The sequence below is a fragment of the Pteronotus mesoamericanus genome, unplaced genomic scaffold, assembly GCF_021234165.1.
Source record: "Pteronotus mesoamericanus isolate MK-2021 breed Mesoamerican mustached bat unplaced genomic scaffold, CSHL_Meso_final contig_2, whole genome shotgun sequence".
Lineage (NCBI taxonomy): Eukaryota > Metazoa > Chordata > Mammalia > Chiroptera > Mormoopidae > Pteronotus > Pteronotus mesoamericanus.
Genome location: NW_026555084.1, coordinates 15,455,370 through 15,479,490, shown reverse-complemented (window position 1 = coordinate 15,479,490; position 24,121 = coordinate 15,455,370). Strand labels below are relative to the sequence as shown.

General features: G+C 50.5%; 2 protein-coding genes across 4 annotated transcripts in view; one reads left to right on the top strand and one right to left on the bottom strand.

The window, feature by feature from the left end:
- Positions 1-14,787, top strand: part of PPARGC1B (PPARG coactivator 1 beta) — a 105,880-nt gene extending 91,093 nt beyond the window's left edge. Inside the window, exons 9-12 of the mRNA XM_054568191.1 lie at positions 1,000-1,075; positions 3,387-3,508; positions 6,068-6,222; positions 7,145-14,787. Coding sequence (XP_054424166.1) covers positions 1,000-1,075; positions 3,387-3,508; positions 6,068-6,222; positions 7,145-7,245 — 454 coding nt within the window. The 3' untranslated portion in view covers positions 7,246-14,787. The remainder of the gene's footprint in view (positions 1-999; positions 1,076-3,386; positions 3,509-6,067; positions 6,223-7,144) is intronic.
- Positions 14,788-17,890: 3,103 nt separating this feature from the next.
- The window catches only part of PDE6A (phosphodiesterase 6A), a 44,007-nt gene continuing 37,776 nt past the window's right edge, over positions 17,891-24,121 (bottom strand). The window contains exons 18-22 of one of the 3 annotated variants that reach the window (XM_054567927.1): positions 23,269-23,332; positions 22,895-22,969; positions 21,344-21,427; positions 19,674-19,822; positions 17,891-18,213 (exon numbers count right to left, since the gene is read on the bottom strand). In XM_054567927.1, the coding sequence (XP_054423902.1) occupies positions 18,135-18,213; positions 19,674-19,822; positions 21,344-21,427; positions 22,895-22,969; positions 23,269-23,332 (451 nt within the window). In that variant the 3' untranslated portion in view covers positions 17,891-18,134. Of the gene's footprint in view, positions 18,242-19,673; positions 19,823-21,343; positions 21,428-22,894; positions 22,970-23,268; positions 23,333-24,121 lie in introns of all 3 variants that reach the window. The other 2 variants (XM_054567925.1, XM_054567926.1) reach the window with 2 other exon arrangements.

The following is a 24,121-nucleotide window of genomic DNA, read 5'->3' as shown; positions in this document are numbered from 1 at the left end:
AGATGCACTTAGACAGCACATCTGCTTCTTATCCCCACTTTATAGATGAGGAAGTGGAAGCTCCAAGAGGTTCAATGGAAATGCGAAGCAAGCAATTATTGAGCAGTCCCAGGGCTCAGCATTTCTGTGCATTTTCTGGCCTGATCCTCACAAAAGGCCCAGGAGGTGGATACCTTTGATTCTCCCTGTTTTACCAATGAAATGATGATGAGAGGGATTAAGTGCCTGGCCCCCAAGGGCACCCAGCAGGGATGTGGTAGAACCAGGATTCAAGCACAGGCTGCCTGACTCAGAGCCCTGCTCTTAAACTCTGCGCTGTATCGTGTTCCCAAGGATGCAGACAGTACGTGGCAGAACCAAGACTCGGCCACGCCTCACACACCGTCCTCCCTCCGAAGGAGAGAGCAGAGTGCAGGCAGGCATGAGGGCACAGGCGTGGGGCTCCTTCCTCGGGCTGTGCGTCTGGATTGAGTAGCCATAGTGGTACAGGCCATGGGGCTGTAATGGCAGCGGTTGCTGCTAGGCCAGGCACCAACCACTAGAGGGCAGTGGGTCTAGATCCAGCAGCCGCCTTCTGCCCCTGGCTTCTCCACTTTCTGGTTTGGGCAAATCCCATGCTGAACCTGAGCCTCAGGATTTTCATCTGGAAAATGGGGAAACATAAGACCCCATCAGGGCTTTTTTCATCAGATCAAATACGAAAATGAAGTGAGAGGACCTTTTTATCCCTAAAGTCATAGAAAGGCCAGGTTCAGAAGGTTGTGATCAGCAATGCGGTGGTTCCCAGCACTCTAGTCCCAGAGGTGACAGAAGGCATGTGTCAGCGTTCGGCCACAGACACGGTGGTGGCTGTCCCTGCTGGGGGTGGGGTGGGGTAGGGTTCTAACAGCCCTCTTGAGTGAGTCCCGAGAGAAGCGTACCTTCCTCCGGGAGCGCTCTGCCCGCCCCGCGTGGTCCCTGCGGAGAGTGAGTGCCTCTGCTTTGCTTGTTCACTGACAGATGTGAGAGCAGAGGGCCGTGTTCAGACGGAACGCCAGGCGTCCGGCACGCCAGGAAGCAGCGGGAAAAAGCTATTGTAAGTGACCTGGGGCCCCGGAGCCCGGAGCAAATGGGAACCAATAGGGGCGTCAGGAAGGGCCGGGACTTCGTGGACCCGAAACCCTTTGAGACCTTCAGAAGATAATTATATTTCTCTCATTTGAAAAAGCACAAGGGGCCCTGGCTGGTGTGGCTCAGTGGATTGAGCTCCGGCCTGTGAACCAAAGGGTCTCGGGTTTGATTTCCAGTCAGGGCACATGCCTGGGTTGTGGGCAAGGCCTCCAGTAGGGGGCGCTTGAGAGGCAACCACATATTGATGTTTCTCTCTCTCTCTTCCTCCCTTCCCCTGTCTCTAAAAATAAATAAAATCTTTTTAAAAACCCAGCAACCTTAAACACAAGGGCCACCAAAGGGCATCAAATGTAGCACCATGCACGGTGACGCCAGAGGACTGGTTGTGGTGCATGCAGTTGTTGGTGATTTAGGGCGCAACACCATGGGCTCCCAACAAAAGACAGGCCGTGCTAGGGGGAGCAGAGCCGGGCCAACCAGGCCACATGCCAGCCCCACCACCACCTTCTGTGTGGCCTTGGGCATGTGCTCCAGCTTCCCTGATCCTCAGTTTACTCATTGGCACACAAGGGAGTTGGGCCTTAGGCTTTCTAAGGGTCCCCCAGATGGATTAGGTTTACAGAGAGCCCATCTCTTGCTCCCTGCTCACCTCCCTAACCCTCCACCAGGGTGAGTCCGCAGGCCCAGCCCTGCCTGGCGAGCCTACTGCAAAGCACCCACCCCACAGAGAAAATTAATCAGGAAGCTGCTGGAAGTGGGTTGGGGGTGCAGCCAGCTTCTCTGTGTCACTGGAAAGGAGGGAAGGGATAGTAAGACAGAAACACAAAAAGGCGAACAGATTCTCACTTCATTGCATCCCCATATGGTTGCTTCGGGGAGAAGACGGGGCGGGGCACACATGGGGTTTGCCTGCCGCAGTGGTACAGAGCTCGACTGCAAGCAGGTCTTTCACGGAACCTCTTCTTAGAATCCATGTGTGACTAGTCAGCAGCTGTGACATGCCTGGCACTGTCCTAGGCCCTGGATGACAACAATGAACAAGACAGATGAGATCCCCACTCCCGTGGTTGGTCAGAATGGGGTGGGGGAGAGAGACAACACAGGCATAAACACGAAATAGACACTGTAATTACAGACTGGGAGAAGTGCTATGCAAGTGTTCACGTCATGGCTGAAATGTCCGACTGTTTTGACTGTTGGGGAGGATGTATTTATATGGTAGTCCAGCCGCAGGGGTGGGGGCATCTTCAAGGAGCTGAGCCCTGAGGGATGAAAGATGCCAACCAAGCGAAGATTCAGAACAATGGGGCAGAGGCAGGAAAGCTCATCATGACTTCGAGGAGCTGCAAGGAGGCTGGGGGAGAGGATTTCTGCGTGGAACTTAACTGAGCCTCATCCTGGCGTGGGATACGCAGTTCCTGTGACTGTTGACAGAGGAGCCCCGCCATGGACCCGGGCCTTCCCTCCCTGCTCCCTGTCACCTGTGATATAAGAATGGGATGGCTCCAGCATCACTGGCCTTAACCTGTTCGCAGAGAAACCTGTCCAGACCAGAACTTGTCAGTGCTGCCCGTGGGAGCCCAGGTTCCCAGGAACACAGCTGGAGTTTCTCCAGCAGGTCAAAGCGACCCTTCCAAGGGAAGTGGCTTTAACTAGACGCAATGATAGATGGTGGGGGGGGGGGGGGGGTTTCAGTTGGGCCTCTTCCCACCCCTGCCCTCTGCTGGATTGTTCTAGGGGCCCCCAGGTGTGGCACCGAGCTCACCCGAAGGCGGCTTCTGTCAGCGTGCACACTGCCCTGGAAGAACCAAGGATAATATTGGCTCCAGTAGCCCTGTGTCCTCTGTCCCATCGCTTTCCTCCCAGCCCGCTCTGACCCCCTGTAGGACCTGGCTCCCAAGGCTTGCCCACCGCACTTTGCCTTTCCACCCCAGCAACTCCCCTGTTACCTAAAAAAGTCTCAGACTCAAACCAAATATGGAAGCTACTGAGTTCTCGGCTATATTAACAGTGAGGAGCCTCATTTCCTTCAAGGAAGCAATTGCTTCCCTGGGGGGTCAATTCCCCATTTGACACCCCGCTGCCCGCTTCTCCAGCAGGAGTCCCCTGGGAGAGCGGCCGTCATTGTCTTCTCTCTGACCCCAGCCCCAGCTGGTGTCACGCGCTCAGCCAGGCGTCATGGACTGGAGATGAGGAATCCCCAGGGGCCTGCCGCCAAGGGGGCCCTCAGGAGCCAGCCAGTGACTGGGTCTCTCTGTGTCCCCCTTCTCGAGCAGGGCGAAGGCCGTGTGGTCTATGTTCGAAATCTCTCCAGCGACATGAGCTCCCGCGAGCTGAAGAGGCGCTTCGAAGTGTTTGGCGAGATTGTGGAGTGCCAGGTGCTGACGAGAAGCAAGAGGTGAGTGGAGTCAAGCTCTGGCAGAGGAGGGGAGTGGGAAGGGGCAGAGGTTCCTATCCAGGGCTGGCCACACAGAAGATGCCTTAGAAGGTTGGTGGAACAAGTTGGATAAAATCCACAGCCTGGGCATGGAGGAGGACCAGTAAGGATCATGCAGCCCAGTAATAGCAGCAGACACATGCTGGTGGTTTGCTAAGTAACAGTCAGTTTCCATGCATTCTCTTAAACGTCCCAGCATTGTGCCTGTGATGTATGCGCTCGTTCTTTCTCCGGCTATTCTTTCCGGGGAAGCTCAGGCAAACTACTGAGCAGCTAGTTCGTGGCAGAGGCAGATCTGAAGGCATTTTTAACAGCCCCTGGCAGTTAAAGGCTTGCATGCTCTAGGACCTCCCTGTGCTGCAAGCCCCACACTGCTCATACCCCTCCATTCCTGTGCAGCAGCCACTCTGGAACCTTTGTTCTCCTGTGTAGCTTGGTTTTTCCTCACTCACCTGGGAAAGCAGCGTTTCATCTGTCAGGGATCTGCAATCTAGGTTGTATAGAAATGCAGAGCTTAGGTGTCCAACACTTGTCAGTTTTGAAATAATTCTGAAGCATTTACTATTATACTTACAAGATGTTATTCAGGTTTTTAAATCCTAATTTAATAATGATTTTTAAAGCACAATGAGAAAATAATGTCTGCATAAGAATCATTACACGCCGTGCATCCATTAGGATGGCTACAGAAAATAACAAGTGTTGGCGAGGATGTGGAGAAAAGGGAACCTTTATGTGCTCTTGGTGGGGATGTAAAATGGTGCAGCCACTATGGAAAACAGTATGGAGGTTCCTAAAAAATTAGACATAGAATTACCATATGACCCAGCAATCCCACTCCTGGGTAAACACTCAAAAGAATTGAAAGCAAGACCTCAAAGAGCTATTTGCACACCCATGTTCGTAGCACCGCTATTCACAGTAGCCAAGAGGAGACAACAGCCCAGGTGTCCATCCATAGATGAAAGGGTAAAGAAAATACAGTGTATGCATATGATGAATATTATTCAACCTTAAAAGGAAAGGAAACCTTGTCACATACAAGCATGGATGAATCCTGAAGACATGCAAAGTGAAATAAAGCCAGTCACAAGAAGATAGATACTGTATGATTCCAGTTATATGAGGTACCCAGAGTAGTCGAATTCATAGACACAGAAAGTAGATTGGTGGTTGCCAGGGGCTGGGGAGAAGGGGGTAAGACAGAGTTGTTGTTTAATGGGTACAGAGTTTTAGTTTTGCAAGATGAAGAAGTTCTGGGACTCTGTCGCACAACAACAAATAAACTGAACTCTACTGAACTGTACACATAAAAATAGTAAAGCTGGTAAATTTTGTTTTTACCGCAATTTTAGAAGAGTCGTTATACAAATGGAAGTGTTTTAAGTTCTATGTGGTCTTCAGGATATCATATGACAATAACATGCAAAAGCAAAATCTTTGAAGACCAGGGTCAATTTATTAATATTTTAAAAGCACACACAAGTCTCAGCCATTTAAAGAGGCAGAAGGGGTTCGGCTCTGGCCTGGCTCAGCAGCGTTTATCAGGCACCTGCTGCTGGTAAGCCTGTTCTGAGCAGTGGGGCCCATGAGTCTGTGTAGCAGATGGTTGGATATATCAGTTAGGATTCTTTCTCTTGATCATGGAACTGAAGAGTCGGAGGTGGGGATAGAACTGACTTTAGCCTCCCTGAACCTTGGCATCCTTCCCTAGTAGGCCTCCCTCATGGTGGCAAAGTGGCTGCCTCCACCTCTAAGCTTATCTCCTCCCAGTGGGAGCAGGAGTCGCCCTCATGGTTCCAGCAAAGACCTGGGATGGATTTTCTGGGGTTCTTCTTTGGGTGACAGGCTCACCCTTGAACAAATCGTGGTGGCCAGGGAGGGCCACAGTCATGCGACCTACCCTGGTGCCCTGAGGCTGGCTGAGCGCGTGGTGCTGTTTGAGAAAGGGGGTAGATGCTGAGCAGGCCAAGGTAACAGAAGTCTAGCACAAAGGGTGAGATTGTAGAGAATACCAGCGATGTTAGGGAGGGTGAGGCCAAGTCAGTAGCCAAGGAAGCGGCGGCTGAGGCTGGCTTTGGAGGATGCCGGCATGGTGGGATGGGGTGTAGGCGGGGCAAATCCCAGAAAATGGGAATCCCGAGGGAAACCGGAGTGTGGAGAGCGCAGCAGCCTCAGGGTGGGAGGCCTGAGTTTGGGTACTCTGCTCTGCCACCCACCTAGGGCAAACTCTGAGTCCACTGAGCTTCCTTCCTCATCCCGAGGTGGAGACGACAGCAGCACCTGCTCACAGGCGGTCTGACGTGCGGTGGCCAGCCCTGGCAGACTCCAGTAAAGGACCAGTTCTTACTTTCGTTACATTGCAGAGATCAGCTTAGCCATTGTCCTCACCTCTACGTGGGGGACCATGGAATATGGGTACTGGATCATTGGCTCTCTGCTCCTCACCTAGTCACGGGTGGTCCGACGGTGTCGACCAAGCTGGCCCAATGACACTGTCCTCTTGTCATCTCCCCGCAGGGCCGAGAAGTATGGCTTCATCACCTATCGGTGTTCTGAGCACGCCGCCCTCTCTCTGAGGAACGGCGCAGCCCTGCGGAAGCACAACGAGCCCTCATTCCAGCTGAGCTGCGGAGGACTCCGGCGCTTCTGCTGGCCCAGGTACACTGACTATGGTAAGTACCCAAGGCCTCGCCACCTTCCTGCTAGACCCAGAACACAAAGGGCTGAGACCTCCTTTAATGAGACCCAGACCGTCTAGACACAGCTCACACACCTGAGCCCCAGGTGCTGACTGGTTTATCTGGGCAGACACTTTGCCAGGAGGCTGCCATCTTGCTTTTCTTCTGCTCTCTGGTCCATTCTGTCCTGTTGTAGGACTGGTACCAAAAAGAGAGATCCAAGTCTCCCGTGGCCTTTTGGAAGGTCCAACCTTGGGCTCACAGCCAGGTGACAGAGCCACGACTACTGTTTCTTTGACCTCACAGAGCCGGTGGCTGCCCTGCCCCATTGAGAAGCATCCCACGGTGGCCCCAACAGGCAGCAGCCTTGTCCAAAAAAGGGCCACAGGGAAACAATACTGTCACCATGCCCTTGCCATTTGGGCACAGATTGGTGAAGAAAGACAGAGAAGTACGATTTCGGAGAAAATTATTTGCGGGGGAGAGCCCAACACAGCTTCCATAGAGCAGGGCTGAGTTCCGTGGAGGGTTCCAGGCCAGGCAGTGCTCCGCCCGCCTGTGTGTCCTCTTAGGGGACCCTGCTCCATAGCTAGACAGTGAGGGCATCCTGGTTTTGACAGCTGCCTTAGGCGGCATCTGCAGTAGTTTGCCAGTGAGCAGGAAGCTCTTAGGGGAGGTAGAATTACAGGGTACAGGAGCTCTGGGGCACTCTGGGTGAGGTTCCCCTAGTCTACCAATGGCAGCCAAGGCCCCGAGATATTGGTCACAGCAGAATGGCAGAGCCGATGCTCGCTGTCCAGTGCTCTGTGCGGCCTTGGGTCACATCCACTTTACGGTGGCAGATTTTCTGATGGTCTGACCTTTCCAAGTTGCTCACTGTCTTCCCCACTCACTGACTCCTCCACCCCCTGCCCAGATTCCAATTCAGAAGAGGCCCATCCTGCGTCAGTGAAAAACAAGTACGAAGCCATGGATTTTGACAGCTTGCTGAAGGAGGCCCAGCAGAGCCTACATTGATAACAGCCTTAACCTTCGAGGAATACCTCAATACCTCAGACAAGGCCCTTCCAATATGTTTACGTTTTCAAAGAAAATAAGTATATGAAAAGGAGAGAGAGCGAGCGTGTGAGAGAACACACATGAGAGAGAGAGAGAGAGAGAGAGAGAGAGACTTGAAACTGCTGTCCTTTTAAAAAAAATCAATGTTTACATTGAACAAAGCTGCTTCTGTCTGTGAGTTTCCATGGTGTTGACGTTCCACTGCCACATTAGTGTCCTCGCTTCTGACGGGTTGTCCCAGGTGCGTCTCCAAGTGCTGGGTCAGTCGCCCACCTCCCCTCCTTCCCGACCGACGTCCCCTCGTAGACGTGCAGCCGTGTTTGCCATAACATTTCTTGTCTGTAGTGCGTGATGATGAAATTGTTACTTGTGAATAGAATCAGGATTATAAACTCATTTTTAATTGAAGAAAAAAATAAGTATATCCTTAAAATAATGTATTTATGGCTCAGATGTACTGTGCCTGGGGTTATTGTATTGCTTCCTTGATTTTTTAACTATGCACTGTCGTGAGGTGTTTGCCACTGAGCTGCTCTGCTCCCTTCGCGAGGATGACCCAGAGGTGCTGTGGGGCCGGGGAAGTACGGCCTGCAGCCACAACAAGCAACAGAGGAGAGATGTTTCCGGGCCTTTTCTGCCAAGCCCTGCCCTGTCTCTCATCAAGCAAGTTTGGGTCCAATTACATCCAGAGCCCTCATCTGGTACCCAGCTCAGACTTAAGCGCTCCTGCCTGGCCATGAGTCCTCAGATCTTCAGGAAGGCAGGCAGTTCCTCGAGAGGTAAAATGACTTGCCCGAGGTCCCACAGCCAGCCGGTGAGAGGGCAGGGCAGTGGCCCAGCCCGGGCCTCCCGATTCCAGGCCTCACGCTCCTGCAGCAGCTCGGGTAACGATGCAGAGCTTCAGGGCTGGGAGAGCCGAGTTCAGCTAAACTGGGCAACAGACTAGAACCCTGCAGGCTCATTGTGGGGGTTAAGTCAACAGCTGATTCACCAGCATTAGGTGAGTTTCCATCCTAGCATGTGTTTCCATCCAAGGGGCCCTGTGGTTTGCCTATGCCTGTGGCCTTGCCATCAGATCTCCAGTGACACACCTGGAGTGTCACGGACAGGTGATCTGGGAGCAGTCATCCTTTTCGGGCCAGTCACCAACCCATCTTACTCCCTTCAGTTTGTCCTTCCTTTCCTCAGCTGCGAAGTTGTTTGGGTGGCACGGGACAGGGAAGCAGGAAGAGGATGTGAGGGTTGGGGGTGGATAAAACAATCTCCAAGCTCCTTTTCAACTTAGAAAACATTCTGATTGGCCTTTACTTGAAAATGTGTGTTCTCGAGTGGTATCAAAGCCATGTCCAGCTTGGATGATCTGCAGGTGCCTTGGGGGCCATTCTTGAGAGAGAGCATGGCAGGCGGGCCGTGAGCATGTGGCTTCTGCTTCAGTAAGAGCAGCTCCACCCTGACTGCTTTCAGGCATCAGTGTTCCTTGGTAAATGTTTGTATTTTAAAAAGCAAAGGGAAAGGGTCCTGCTGCTTTAACAAAGTTTGAAATTGACTCATTAAACTAAACAAGCTAAGTTAACCTATTGCTAATGTCAGGCTTACTCCTTTGGGAATTGATAGTTGATTTTTTTTTTTTTTTTAAGATTTTCAAATACCTCAGTAGGTAAACTGAGCCAGCCGATGAGCTTGTCCTGGGTGGTGAGCCTATTCCAAGCCTGCAGAGAAGGCTGGAGGGAACAGGGAGCCTGGGGGGGAATTGGACAAGTTGGTCTCCAAGGTCCCTGCCAGCTCTAACAGTCTTAACCTCTGCTAAGGCAATTCTAGCTCAAGATGGCACATACACAGCATTTGCCCCATTATAGCCACACCCTTGGCCAGTGGCAGGCGTAACTAGTTGACTACAGCACTCATGTTCTTTGAGGCTGGTCTGCTATTAACACACTTTGTAACGTTCATGAGTTTTCTCATTTTTCACGTGCCATCTCTTATGGACTTTAGATGTCAACACACTGTCTTGTCCACATCGAATGAAGCGATCTCATTGGCGGAAACTGTGCAGGTCAATCTATGAAAAACTATATAATTGCACAAACCCATAAAGCATTGCAGTTACATTGTATTTTGGTCATTCGACCCTGGCGTATGTCTTAAGAGATTTCTGTGTGATACGCAGTGTGTTAACATCCTCATCATAGTGCTCTGGGCAGACATTACTAATTGATTAGAGTTTAACCTATTTGACATCTTGGTCTAATCTTCTAAAGGTTTCCATCACATATTAATATGGTGGCAGGGTTTCATGCTGGCCCATTCCTGTCTGTCCTGTCCTGATCTGTGAGAGAAAATTTCCCTAAAGCCATTCCTTGGCACAGGACTCCCGCTATTACTGTGACACACAGTCCCATTTGGGGTAGGGGTAGAGAGCAGAATAGTGGACTTGAACATGTTTGGGGGAGGCAGGGTGTATGAGGATGGACCAGACAAGGGACGTTGCACAGCACAGACCCGAACAGTCTAAATTCCTTTTATAGTTATTCACTGCCTAGCACACAGTAGGCACACAAGAAATGGTTATGGAATGGAATTTAAATCCATCTGCTGCCTCCCCCGAGTCCTCATTTTCACCAAGTAGTAACAGATTTCACCCCGTGGAAGCCGGTAGGAAAGAACTCTAGATTCAGAGTTGGACTAGATCATCTCTAGCCCCACTATTGGCTTCTTTTTCAATTGCACTAGAGGTTCTACCGTGGGCAAGTGGTCCTTTAGGGTAAAAAAAATGAAGATTTTTAGTGAGGGACAAGTCTCTCCCGTCTTCCGAGTCAGATGAAGCTGTCCTTTCACTTCAGATCAATAGAGGGCTCTTGAAGCGATTTAGCCTTGGCCCTTGAGCAGAGCAGAGATCTGAGCATGGCAGTGGGACGCGATGGGCCTAAGGTCAGAGCTGGGGGCTGCTGATGGGAGAGGATGCCTGCCAAGGACATCCAACGGTTTCTGCTCACCGTCCCGTACAAAAAAGACGACAGGTTCTAAAGCTGACTGGCCCTGCAGACCACCTCTGTCCAGAAGACCCATTCGGTGCTGCGTATTACTTACCAAGGGGACTCCAAGGCCTCTCCAGAAAAACTAGTCAACCTTGGTCTCTTTCCCACCAACTTAAGGAGTAACCCAGAGGGAGCAGCTGCCATTGGCAACCATCTCGTCGTAGCTCTGTCCTAGTATTTGCTCTCGATGATGTTTACATGTGATTGCCATAAAGCTTCCTGTAGACTGTTGGCAGCTGCCCATGCCGGGCAGGTTGTACCATCCATCTCTGTGCTGTGCTGGTGTTTTCCAAAAATATCCAATCCAATCGCTAAGTGGAATTCTTCCATCTCCTTCTTCAGTCGGTACGAGGCTGAATCAGAATCCTCACTCTCGGGGGCTCTGGTTGCTGAAGGAAAATGCATCAAAGAGGTCAGAGATATGAGTGGATGAAGTGTAGCTAAGGCCCCGACCCCCTGACCCCTCCACACTTTGTCCCCCCATCAGAAAACTGCTTGGAGTCAAGAAGCACCATTTGGGTGTGAAGCGTCTACTGTGAAGCCTGGCAGCATTGCTTGTGGGATGTGCTCAGGGGAGGGGCAGGGCTTCAGGGGATGCGGGGGCAGGGGAGGGAGAGAGAGGAATGCTCTGAGCTCAAACACTCTACCTGATGCAGACAGATGATGCAATGAGAAGCTTTCATTGCCTAAAGCCCATGCTTGTTGATGTTCTGAGAGTGACTTCTAGGTGTATGCAACCCGCATGCCCAGGCCACTGTGTGGGTGGGGAATGGGGGAGAGCAGAAGACACTGACAGGGAGATTCTTATGTCTGGACAGGTAGGTCAGAACCCCATCCCAGGCCTCAGGTTCCATTGAAATCACAGCGGAGCCTGGAGCAGGAGAGAGGGGTCATCCCAACGGTGAAGCAGAAACCACTCTATAGGATCTGTTGATCTGACTTGACACCAAAACTGCAGTGATTTTCTTAGCGTTTGAGATTTGAGATAGCACAGTGACCCTCAGATATGATCAAGGAAGGAAATTGGATGTATAGTAGCAAATAAAGTGAACCTAATGGTTTCACTGGCCAAAGAAGAGGAACCCCCTTACCCGTTCCCCTGGGGGCAGAAAGGAAACTGCTAAATACTTATGTACAATATGTTTAAGCTGGCCCCCAAGCCCCCGAGGCATTTGCACACACAGATGGGCTCCGGGGCTGTTTGCCAGTCCGGAGGTACAGGGTAAATGGAGGGAGAGCTTGGGAGCTGGGAAGCCCATGCGCACAGAGATGCCCTTGGCCCAAAAGAGATGATGGGCGTGGAGGGAGAGCCCCTGGGAGCCCACTGCATGACACCCAGGAAGTAGGCAGAGGCTGATTTTGCATTGAACAAATAAAAGCACTTTGAGAAAACTGCCACACTTCAGCCTGCCTCCATATGTCTACACTGACAAATGTGGGTCTCCTCGGGCTGTGTGAGCAATTCTCCTAGGCACAGGGAAAGGGCGTCAGGGAGGGGCAGGGAGCAGAGGATCTTCCAAGAGGGGAGCAGCAAGAGAGCCTACCCTAGGGCTAGCCCTTTGCTGGCCTCTTTGTTGGAGGCCCTAGAAACGGAACAGTGAATTTAGATCTTGGTACCTATTTTTTTTTTTAATAAAAAATTAAAACAGCCCAGCTTATTGAAATGGATTTGCAGACCAAGTCATTTAACTATAAGCCATCTCGGAGTGGGAGAGCCGACGTTTCTTCCCTGCTACGTGGTCCTGGGCCTCTGTTTCCTCATCCAGCCATGGAGAATATTGGAGAGGGTGAACAGTCAAGTCCCTTTCTTCTCCGATAGGCTTGGATTCCCTTCTCTGGCCATGCCCAGCTCACGTTCAGGGTGAAGTGCTCTGCAAGGCAACCAACCAGCAGCAGGTTCAAACCCACATGGTCCTGGCAGAGCTACCTTATACCAGGAGGCCAGCTCCCCGGGACAGATCTAAGCCATAGTTTCCAGGTGGGATGGTGAGAAGTTCAGCCCCGGCTCAGCTAGGTGGCGATGTCGAACCTCACTCAGCCTCCTCATCCTCCCCACCAAACAACTATTAACCTGAATGTCCTGACCACTTGGCTGTTTCCCTCTTGCTGTCAGACAATACTAGCAATACATTGTTTTTTCCAGAACAGCTTAACTTAGGCACTTTTCACACATTTCTTTTAAGTGATGGTAAAACATAGAGGGCAACAGGAGGCCTCGATCGCACTGCACATGTTGAGGGCAGCTTTCTTTTTTTTTTTTTGTTTTGTTTCTTTAACGGTGACTGAAGCTTCTTCCTGATGAGGGGGGCAGATTATCAGATACTCTTTTGTCAGAATCCCTTGCACATCCGGAAGCAGCTCAGAAACCCAACTGCCCAAAGGGAGGGCTTAGAAAAACACGGTCTTGTAGTGGTCCGTTCCTGGGCTGTGCAACAGCACCTCGAAGAGGTGTTTATATAGCTAGAACCTCCTCTGCTGTATTTTTTGTCAAAGGATCCTTCAAGGAAGCCTAATAAAGCCTCCTTTTCCACTTTGCTGGCCTTGCTCTGGGTGACTTTTGAAGGGATTGGTTCGCTTCCACTTCAGCACTTTGCCTTATCAACGTCTAGTCGCCATCTAGTGGCCAAAGACTGTATCCACCAGCTACCCAGATGGAAGGCAAGTAAATCCTTTCCGCCACCTTGCTGTCCAACACCCGCTTTGGGAATGAAACGTAAATGTTGTGAGTGAACTGTCTGTAATATTTAGAGCCCAGCGAACACCGCTCAGGAGAATGAAGAAGCAATTACACAGATGCACACAGACTGAGAAGCGCACTAGCTCTCCTGTGGGCAGAGGAGATAGGGGTGAACCCTGCGTCCAGGTGCCCAGGAGGGGTTTGCTGTAACCGCAATACTGGCAGCCGAGCTGCTGACCTTCTTAAGTGAACCTCTGCTAGGTGGGCCGCACCGTACCCTCGGGACAAGCAAAGAGGCTGGGGGTCAGGATTCTGCGTGCGGGCTGGCCATGGCCTTTGATGGGGTCCACCAAATAGCCAAACAGGTTATATATATATATATATATATATATACACACACACACGCACACACACACACACATATATATAAATTTTTTTGTTGTTAGTTTGTTTTTGTTTCTCTATTTTGTATTTAAAAAATCTTGTCAAGTGTTTTTGTGTTAGGAATAAAAAGTCATAAACTATTCCCAACTTTGTTTCTTGAGGGATGTTCTGATTCTGATGGAAACAGGTTGGAAATCTCAAGGGGCGTGGGGTCAGGGTGGTCAGGAAAACAGGGAAGTGGACCACTTGGATTTCCAGATGGCCTCCGGGGAAGACGGCCATCCCGAAGTCGGGCTCGGTGCAGTCTGCTCTGGGAAGTCACACCGCCCCTTCACCTCCTTGTGCCACGGCATTAGCATTGGCTTGGAGCGTCTGCTTCCAGAGCAGCTGCTCATGGTGAAACCAACGTCAGCTCTCTCTCCCCAACCCCAGGTTTCTAAAGAGACAGTATTTGCAGATAGCCTTAATCGACTGGGTGAGGTGGTCCCTATGGTCCCTTCCAGCATTTCCAAATCTTGGACTCAAATTATTTTCTCTTGGTGTGACCATGCAGCCTAGAGAATTCCGAGCAATAGGAAGCCAGGGCTTTCCCCAGCTCTGCGACAGGGTCAAAGCAGGGAATGGCTAACCTTGTGAGGTTTGGGCATCCCCAGGGGTACTCCATAGGGGGCATTATTTACTGGGAAGCTCAACAAGGTAACTACAGCCTGGGGTGCGTGAGCGCAAGGCTGCGTGTGTGTGTGTGTGTGTCTGTGCGCGCGTGCACCCGCATGCCCGTCTGTGTGTGTGGGGGGAGGGATTACATTGATGCATTTCTTGAGAAAGGTGCAAGAATTTCACCTACACAGAGGGACACATCGCTTTGTTATTTATAATAGAAAGCTAAATTTTAATTTTTTAAAGGACACTGCTAATGATTGGGAATCGAGTTTTTAGTTTTGCTATTTTTTTTAATTGGTAGAGGATTTTTATATATTTTTTCCATTTTGTTGGGTTGTGTCCTTATTTATATAAATACTTTATCTGTAAGAGGCAAGGAAGAAACCTTCCTTGCTTTTAATTATTGTGGTTGTCATTGTCCCTGTTTTATTTCTGCTGTGATTTATCTGTCTTACCTTCTAAATGAGAAAATGTTTTCCTGTATTTGTACATTGTCAGATTCTATAGTTTCATAGATAATTTAACCAAATTGCTCTATGTATTATTATCCTGTGAGTATAAAGTTCTATTTTAACCTCTGTAAATACTTCAGAACTGGCTTCTTTTCTCAGACTCCCACTGTGGAGTTATTGTTTACATCACAAAAACTGTAGAATCTCTATGCTCATGTACTGTAAATAGTGAAGTGATCTGCTTATAAATAAACTTAACAAATACACTATGGAGATTAAAAAGGAAACACCACCCACAGCCCTGCCCAGGTGTGCCTTTATTGGTCCTGCGTGCTTGTTGAGGGACTGGGGAGAGGATTCTGGTTTTGGCGTCACCTTCTTAGAAGGGACCCTGGTCACGGTGGGCCCCCCGCCCTTCCAGAATTTTCTGAGCTCACTTCTTCCTTCACAGCTCTTTCCACAGATCATAATGAATCATTCAGACTTACCTCCCATAACAGATGTCCCATGACTGCCTTTTGCCAGGACTCTTATGAAGCTACACCGCTTTCTGAACAAGGACTCTCTTGTTTTGGTGTGTCGGCCTTTTCACCCAAGCACACTAAAGGAATGTGCAAGTGTGGTGTTTGTGGTGTCTGGCAGAAACGCCCATCAGTGGGCTCTAAAGCAGTTTTTGGTCAGTGGATGTGAAGAACAACAGATTTGAAGTGTGTGCCGTATTTAGGTGAACTGGAAACTTTTTCCTTTGCTCAGTTACTCCGGGCCAGAGCGGCGAAGAAGTGGCATTTTCCAAGACTGAGCCTCGGATGTGTGTGCCTTTCCTCAGTTTCAAAACACTCGGGGGTTTAGCTTTTAATTTGCCCTAAAGCTGCTTTAATGTTAATTTTTTTTTCCACATTAGTATTTTCACGTGCGCTCTGAATGCCAGATATCCGTGTGCCCCCAGAGCGCTGAAACATTGGTGAAGAAAATCACATACAAACAAGAGCAGGCACAGTCAGCCATTTCAGTTCATGTTACGTGCAAACTGTCCTCAAATTGTTGTTTATTACCTACAGCAATAGTTTGTCATTGTTCAGGTGATTTATTTTTTCAACCTGGAAATTGTTTGGATTTCTTCGGTTGGAAGGGAGCGCATGGTGATTTTTCCTTTGAAAATGATCAGGGAGTTTGCACTTAGCAGCAGGGATCCCTGGCATGTTCCAGTCCTTGGAGAGGTCTTCCATGGGATTGACTGCTCAGTACCTGGCACCTGCTTACTAGACACTAAACTGCAGGAGGACAGGGTGCTTCCCCATCCATTGCTGGGTGCCTGGCCCCATGAATCAGGAATTCATGAACGGGTGAGTGAGGGGCTCCTATCCGTGGCCCAATGACCACACATAGCTAGGAAGGTAACCAGGCCACAGAGTCACAGAAACAACCCCTTCAAAAGTGCAGCCAGTGGTGGGAGAAATAGAACAGGAGAGTCAGAGCCACGAGACCTGTGTTTGAGACCCAGCTCCGCCATTTTTGTGCTGCGCAAACTTGGACAAGGCATCTCATCAGCGTCCTCAAGGAAGAAACCAGATGATTGCCAAGGTCCTACCAAAGGCAGATTCTCAGAAGCAACTATGTTGCAGGGAAAATGGTTACAAGCCAGGAGCCTGTTGTCAGGTTGCTGGGCGTCCTTGGGCAGGTTTCTTAACCTCTCTGAGTCTTTTTTTCATTGTGTGTTAAATGTGGCTAGTAATCATTTCTACCCCATAGGGTTGTTGTGAGGATGAAATAGATGGTGCACAGTACGTGGGACATTAGAAGCAGGGAGTCAACATGAGGTGCCACCCTCATCACACACGGTCCCTTTCGGTCTAACCGTAGCCCTGTGGGAGGCGAGGCAAAGAGCATGGCCCTCGTTTGACAGATGGGGAAGGCTGGAGATGAAAAAGAGCAAAGGGAACCTGCCCCAGGGACAGAGCCTGCGCCAGCACCGTCACTGTATATTCCTGGGTGACACTTCTCTTTTTTACCACCTAGTTGCTACACGTGATGGTGCTTAGAGACACACCATTGCTTAAGAGACCGCTGCTCTGAGAGTGCCAACTTCAGGATGGCAGAGAATCTAGCTGGGGAGGTCAAAGACGAGCTTTCCAGACCCAGCTCCCTGTTCACATAATGACCTGAAAGGATAGGCAAGGCTCATGCGTCAGGAGCTCAGATTGACCTGCTGTGGAAGTCACAGGGACAAGTGCTCTGTACACTGTGTTCTCGTGCACTTGGGCATCTGCTTCTGGAGGAGAACCAGGGAGTTGTGCCATGAACTTTGCACAGCCCATCCCCTGCTGGCCTTCAGTTTCCTCGTTTATGTAAAAATAAAGCGGGGGTGGAGGGCTGTTAGAGTAGATCAGTGGTTTACAAATAGTTTGGAGAAAATATTCCCTCTCCTCAAAGCAACTAGAGCCAACACCCACCTATAGGAGAATCAGGCACAGAGGAAGCAAACGGAGGAATCCAGAATATGGGACAACCGACACTTTCTGCAACAAGAAAAAAGAGGGACACTGTTTTGGATTAAAACAAACTCAAGGGACATAACAACTAAAAGTGTAAGACCTGTTTGGATCAATTCAAGCCAACGAACGATTAAAGACATTTGTGTTCAACGGGGAAGAAGGGCTGCTGTCCGAGTCGGGTTCCCAAGAGGGCAGCCGCTAGCGTGGACCCCTCAGCCGCAGGGCAGTTGTTAAAGGGCACCCCCAGAACAACACCTAGTGCAGGAGGGGGTGGGAGTGGGCAGAAGGAGAAGCTGAGCTGTAATGCGAGCCCAGCGACAGCCTTGGGGGACCCCACAAGGAGGCCTGGAGCTACCATGGCCCCGCACAGCTGTCCCCTGCTGGGCCAAGGGGGCCAGACCTTAACACCTGGCATGGATCAGTCACTGCATGCAGGCCACCCAGGGAAAGGGTGTGACCTTGGGCAAAGTGTCTCCAGGCAGCGGAGGCGATCCCCAAAGGGGCCGACGCTGAGGGCTGTCTGCCGGCAGCGCTCCCAGCTGCTGGGGCCACGGGTCCTTCCCTCTTCAGCAAAAGGGCCTGGACAGCTCATCACAGCATCGACAACAACTGGACTGCAGGTGTTCATTTTTTGCATATGATAATGATGTGGTGATGTTAGAAAACGCCCATCTATCTGAAATGGCATGTCTGGAATTTTCTTTTAAATACTTCAGCCAAGAGAAAGTTAAAAAAAATATAAAAGACAGGTGAAGACAACGTGGCAGAATCTCGGTACTGGAATAGGGTGGTAGGTGAGGGTTCATTGTATGATGCTCTACTTTTGAGAATGATTGAAAGTGTTTATAATAAAATAGAAAATGAAAGAACAAGAACAAAAATGATCCTAAGTAAGCACTTGAGCCTGGCATTAATTACATATTTAATGGATGTCTACAATAGCTAGAATATTGGGGTCAGCTCAATAAAAAGTTCTCAAAGCTGAAACATTGTTTGAAAGCCCCTCCATACGAAGTAAGCTAAAATCTCATCCAGCTTTCAAAGCTTATGACTCTTTTACTTCTCAAGAAGGTGTCCTGTTTGCCCCTGGCTTGGGTGGTCTCTTCCTGTGAAGGGCAGGGCAATCTGGTCAGCGATCCCCCGTGGGCTACTGGATACAGCAGGACTTGGACGCAGGGGGACCCCCTCCAAGGCCGGAGGTCCCCCCAGGCTGATTGCCCGCTGCAATCAGAGAGAACACCAGGTGAGAGGAGGCTGCAGGAGGACTTCCCCTTTGCCCTCCGGCCTACCAAGGGTTGCAAACTCAAGGCTTTCCCATAAGGGGAAGCCAAAGATAAGGGGAATCCGAGAAAGCAAGAATGTTTCTCTACACTAAGAAAAATAACTATCAGGATGATACATGGCAACACCCGCTTCGCACCAATTTCTGAGAGACAACGGGGAGTGGTGGGAACTGTGCCAAACTGGAGATTCCCTTGTCCCATGTAAAGGGGCGGGGCGGGGGGCGGTGCCACTCAGTTTCAACTAATTATTATCACGCAGAAATCCAGAGGCGTGCGGCCAGATCTCCATCTTTTAAAAAGACATGCTGGAAATTTGGATTTTTAAAATGGGAACTATCCTCATTTTAAAGAGTAGACGGCAAATTCACATTTTAAACAAATGGAGGCCAAGCAGAAGCCATCTGGCAGGCGGTAAGTTTGCACAGACCTGCCACTAGCCCATAAGACAATTTGTGCAGATTAGAAAGAGGCAATTCTTCCTCTGGACACTTTAATGCCATTTTCTGGAAAATAGAAATTAGGGTACAAATCTGGGGTAGCAGAAATACATCGGACACCGGGAGCTGTGCAAAGCACAACTTCCCAAACCGTGAGGGATGGTTCCACGTCTGTAGCCGCCAGTTTGGAACCACCCCACACTGCACGGTGCAGAGCAGACCTGGAGGCCTGTGCGTGCTAAGAACTACATGTAGAGGGACACTGTGCGGAGGGGGACGGTCCGGAGGGTGGGGAGGTCCGTAGCCATGTCCTGTGAGGGAACCAGAGCCACACAACCAGTAAAGGAAATGACTTGGGGGAGGGGCATGCTGTTGACGGGGAGGGGCATGCTGTTGACGGGGAAGGGATGGAAAAAACAGATCCCATTTGATTCCTGACGGCAGGCCTGTGGCCACTAGGTGGAAGTTTCAACAAGGAGAAGAGTTTCAGTTGAAGGAAGAGCTTTCTAATAGTGGCACCGGCTTCATGGAAGGTAGTGAGCCCTCCATCAGTGGTAGTGTGCAAGCAAAGGCTCATAATGGTATAGACAGGATTCAAACATCAGACAGAAGGCTGGGAATATGACCTCTAAAATTCCTTCCAACCAATAAGTTTAGGTTTCCCCCTTTGTCCCTGGGTAGGGCCCTATGTCCACAGCCTTCGAAATGGAATCTGACACTGGTTGCGGAGCAGCGAAGCAATCTTTGCTGCGAGCCTCAATCTGCGGTAGCAGCCCCTGCCACTTACTAACAGTGTGACTTGGCCACAGCGCTTCAGCGAGTCTCAGAGGCCTCCTGTAGGATAGGGACAGTGATAGGCGGTGGGGAGGCCTGAGCGGGACCCCGCATGTGAGGCCGAGTCCACGGCAGCCACACCGTGAGCGCTCGGTGGGAAGGTCAGGGCGCCCCATCCTCCGGGCCCACAGACCTTGCTTGGTTGCCTGCTGCTTCTGCGTCGCCTCTTCCAGAGCCTTCACCTTGGCATCGTACTCATCCGCGAGTGCTTTCCACTCCTTGCGGTTGTTGGTGATCCCGTCGAACATGGGAGTGATCTCCTCGTGGAAACGGGAGAATTCCTGGAAGAGACAGAGCCTCCTGTACAGGCCTGAGCCGCGCTGTAGGCGGAGGCTCAGTTGGGTTTGTCCAGCCCTGGAATGGGCTGCTGAGCAGGTGGCATGCTGGCCGTCACCCAGTGGAGCGTATGCCGACGCCACGTGACCTCCCGGGAGTAAGAGCCCATCGTTCTGAGGCTCCAACCCTCCTGTGGCTCCCCTAGCCCTTCAGGATGGAGCGCAAACTTGTTAACATGGATTTCAAACCCACCCAGGCCCAGGGCCCACCCCCTTCGCCATCCCAAACCCCGGCTCTTCCAAATCTCTGTCCATTGCTGGAGTGAAGCGCGCCTTCGTGGACTTCGCCCGAGCTCCAGCCTGGGCTGGAACACTCTCACGTCTCCCTTTTTCCTCTGAGGCCTCTACTTAGACATCACCTCCTCAGGGAAGCCTCTTCCCACGCAAAGACACTCAGAGAATATGTGTTGAGGGAAATCACAGTACTCTGAAGAGGATTCTTAAGTTCTCTTAGTTCTAAGAATAAAGACAATGGCTTTGAGCACAGCACACTATGGTTTATGAAGCACTTATCTCCTTTCCTCCTCAGAAACTCCTGTGAGGTGGGGACATGAGATTTGTGGTTCCAGGAGGAGTTTCAGGTGAGGAGAGTGAGATGCAGGTTGGTGGAGTTGATTCACCCAAGGGAAGAAGGGCAAGTCTCGGCCGGTTGTGCTCAGAGCTGCCTGGGTTCAGATCCAGGCTCTGCCACAAGTGGTATGACCTTGAGCAGGTTACCTACAGACCGCGTCCTCAACCGTGAAGTCGGGACAGCCTGATGCCTACCTCACAGGGCTGCGGCGCTGCACCCGTGAAGCATTTAGCCCAGGCTCCTTGTTTCATACCGTTGCTGATGATGAGGGGCCACGTCGGCTGCTCTGCCCCGCTGCTCAGAGAAGCCCCCTTTACCCTGTGTGACGTCAGAGAGGCACCTGTTGGCCTCTGGAGCATGCAGACTTCCTCCTCACCGAATGGATGCAGCTCACGCAGCCGCAGAGCCCTGGACTGAGGGTCAGGGGCCCGGACTCTAATGTCATTTTATAGCTGACCTTGGTGACCCTGGGCCTGTCACGTGTCATCTGCAAACTCTGTGTCCTCAAGTGGAACATGGCCAAAGTCAGAGGAACAAACGGAGGTGAATTGTGACACAGATAATATGGAACTGGGGCAGTGGGATTCTCACACGGGAGACGTTAACCTTGAACGAGGACTCAAGGTTAAACTGTCCTGTTTCCACCAGCTGGGGGAGTTGGGAGGGAATAAGTCTGTATGCTTCCTCTTTCCTTGCCTGAAACAACACTTAGTCATTTGTCCCACGAGCCCCCAGAGGGCCGTCCTGAGGACCAGAAGCCACTGCAGATGAGAAGAGCTTTGTAAAATAGCCCCCCGCTGGTCACTTGCCAGGGTTTATTATTCCTGGCGGCACTTGGGAATCCCAGCTTTATCAGAGATGAAGACTTGGCCTGAGAAAGAAAGCAAAGGACCCACCTTGTAGACAAAGGTGCAGACAAAGTCAATGAAGCCGACCTGCAGCTTGGGGAGTTCATCCGCCTTGTTTCTGTCCATCATGGGCTGTTGTTGGGGAGAAAGGATTAACAACCCCGGGAGCCTGGCCTTGGTCCAGGCGGGCCCCCCCCGCCCCCACCGTGAGACATTCCTTCTGACAGAAAGAAGACCAAACCTCAGACTCCTCAAGTTTCCAGATCTAATTAGCAGCTCACCAGAAATACAGGGATAGAGGAACATATTAAATAACGAAGGTGTAATCAACTAAATCCACAACGCGGGAAACTGCCCAACCAAAGAACCATGCTCTTCAACAAATAAATAACATACAAAAGAAAAAAAAAAAGAGGGCAGGAAACAACTACTGATGAAAAGAGGCTTAAGAAACACAAGAAGGGAGTTGTCCTTTGAGTGGATCCTGATTTGAACAACTCAAGCTAAATTATTTCATTATTTTCACTACTCAATCAGGGAAAGTGAATAGACTAGGGATTAGGTGATATTAAAGAATTATTGCTCATCATGTGAGTGCAATAATGATATTGCGGTCATGTGTGTGTTTGTTTAAAGTTCTGATCTCTCAGAGATGCATGCTATAAAGTATTCAGGAAAGAAATGACATTTGGGGTTTACTTTAAAATACTTCAGCCAAAAGATTAAGAAATGCGTGGGGAAGGAGGAATAGATAAAACCAGAACGGCAGGCTGTTGCTAGTGGTTGGAACTGGCTGAGGGGTTCATTAATCATTCTCTCTACATGTTCGGGTGTTAAAAGGAAGAGGAGAATCACACATCCCACAGGCCCTCACTGTTCTTGTTCATGGCCCGCTCCTCACAGCCCACCACTCTCCCTGGGGCCCTGCCTGGGCCTCACGTGGTACCCCAGCATTTTTAGCACTTTACAGGTTTAGGTCACCCCTGTATCTGTGATTCTGTCCCCACGATGTCCCTCCCTTTACCCCACCTTTACTTCCTAGCCCTGCTCTCGCGCTGGGCCCTTGCTGAACCCTGTCACTGGCCTCCAGTGGGCTGGCTGACTGTGCAGTCAAGTTTAACCATCAACGTCGGTAGGTTCTCAGCTTGACAAACAAGACCTCCCTTCCCCTGCACGCTCTGCGCTGTTAGAACAGGGCCAGGGGAGGTGGACCCCTAGACTGTTGGAACTCAAAGGGGAATCCAAGTCTTGATGTCCACAATCTCTACTTGGCTGAGTTAAGGACACATACACTAGAGCAGGGGTCCCAAACTCCAGGAGGGCACGTGTTGTTGGGCTCACCCCTAGACTTTCTGCTTAGGCAGGTGTAGGGTGGGACCTGTGAATGTGCATCTCTAATATGTTCCCAGGTCAGGGGATTGATGGTGGTCCACACTTTGAGACCCTGCATTAGGGAAAGGTCAGCTCTATGGTGAGGTCACACAGCTCTATGTCAGGGGCCGGGGAGCGGACACTTTTTCTCTGACGTGGCAAGGTCACAAATGTCCATTAGAATGAGATCCTATACCACGTGCCAGGCAGACGTCCCCCTTTACTCACAATGGGATTCTGCTGCAGCACCGTGCGCTCCAGGTCACCCTGTTCCCAGAATTCAGCAGCAACCAGCAGGGCTACCTGCAACAGGCAGACACCGCCAGCCCCCACAGAATCAAGCCCCAGCCCCAATCCTCCTGCCCCTGTCCCTTGCTTCTACTCCACTGGGGCGTCCAACTCTGCAAAAACAGAAACCCCGCCTGTACCCCACCACCCCCGCTTTGCTGTCATCATGGGAGGGGGCCTAAAGCCATTTCCATGTCTTGCCGGAGGAGGATGGGACAAAGGGGGGCCGCCTCTGTAGCTGGGGGTCCAAGCTGCCTTAGCTGCTGCCATCTGTCCTGGAATCCCCCTCCTCTTGGGTCAGGAGGAGTCCATACCTTGCTCTGCACCTCCCAAGGCTTGGTGATGGCTGAGAGATCACAGGCGGTCATCATCATGGCCCTGGACATGAAGACAGTAGGTAAGTCACTTTGTCTCTCTGAGCCTCACATTCCTCATTTGAAAAACACTAGATGAGGAGCTGGCCTCTTGGTACTACCATTATTCTCTTTGGACAGGTGAGGAAACTGAGGTGCAAGGGGACAAAGCAATTAGTCAAGGTCACACCACCCATTAGTGAGAGAGCTGAGGCTTGAACCCAGCTGCCGGGTGCCAAACTCTCAACTGTGTAACAGCTACACTCTACCCAGACAAAAAGCAGCTCTGGTGATATGTCTAACCACCTAATTGATGGACCCTAAGATTGCTTTACAGCAGTAGTTTGAAGCCTGGGGCCAATTTTTGTCCCCAGTGGATGTTAAGCAATGTCTAGAGTTATTTTTGGTTGTCACAACTGGGCAGGAGCAGTTGCTACTGGCATCTAGTGGGCAGACGCCAGAGAGGCTGCTAAACATCCTAGAGTGCATAGGACAACTGTCCACAACAAAGAGTCATTGGCCCCAAGTGTCAATAGTGTTGAGGTGGAGAAATCCTGCTCGACAGGTTCTTGGAACATTTTCTGCTGAGTGCCACCCTAAAGAATTTTGAAAAATGCTGACCTTCTTACACATGTTTAAGTTGACATCTTGACTATTTCATCCAAAGTTTAAATATTTGCAAAGGGTCCAATTTATAGAACATTAGAAATATGGACATTTTAAAATAAAATGGTTACATCATTCTTTAAATACAAAGGAATCTAAATAGCAGAGCTATTTCATAACCATCAGCTCATCATCCATTTAAAAATAT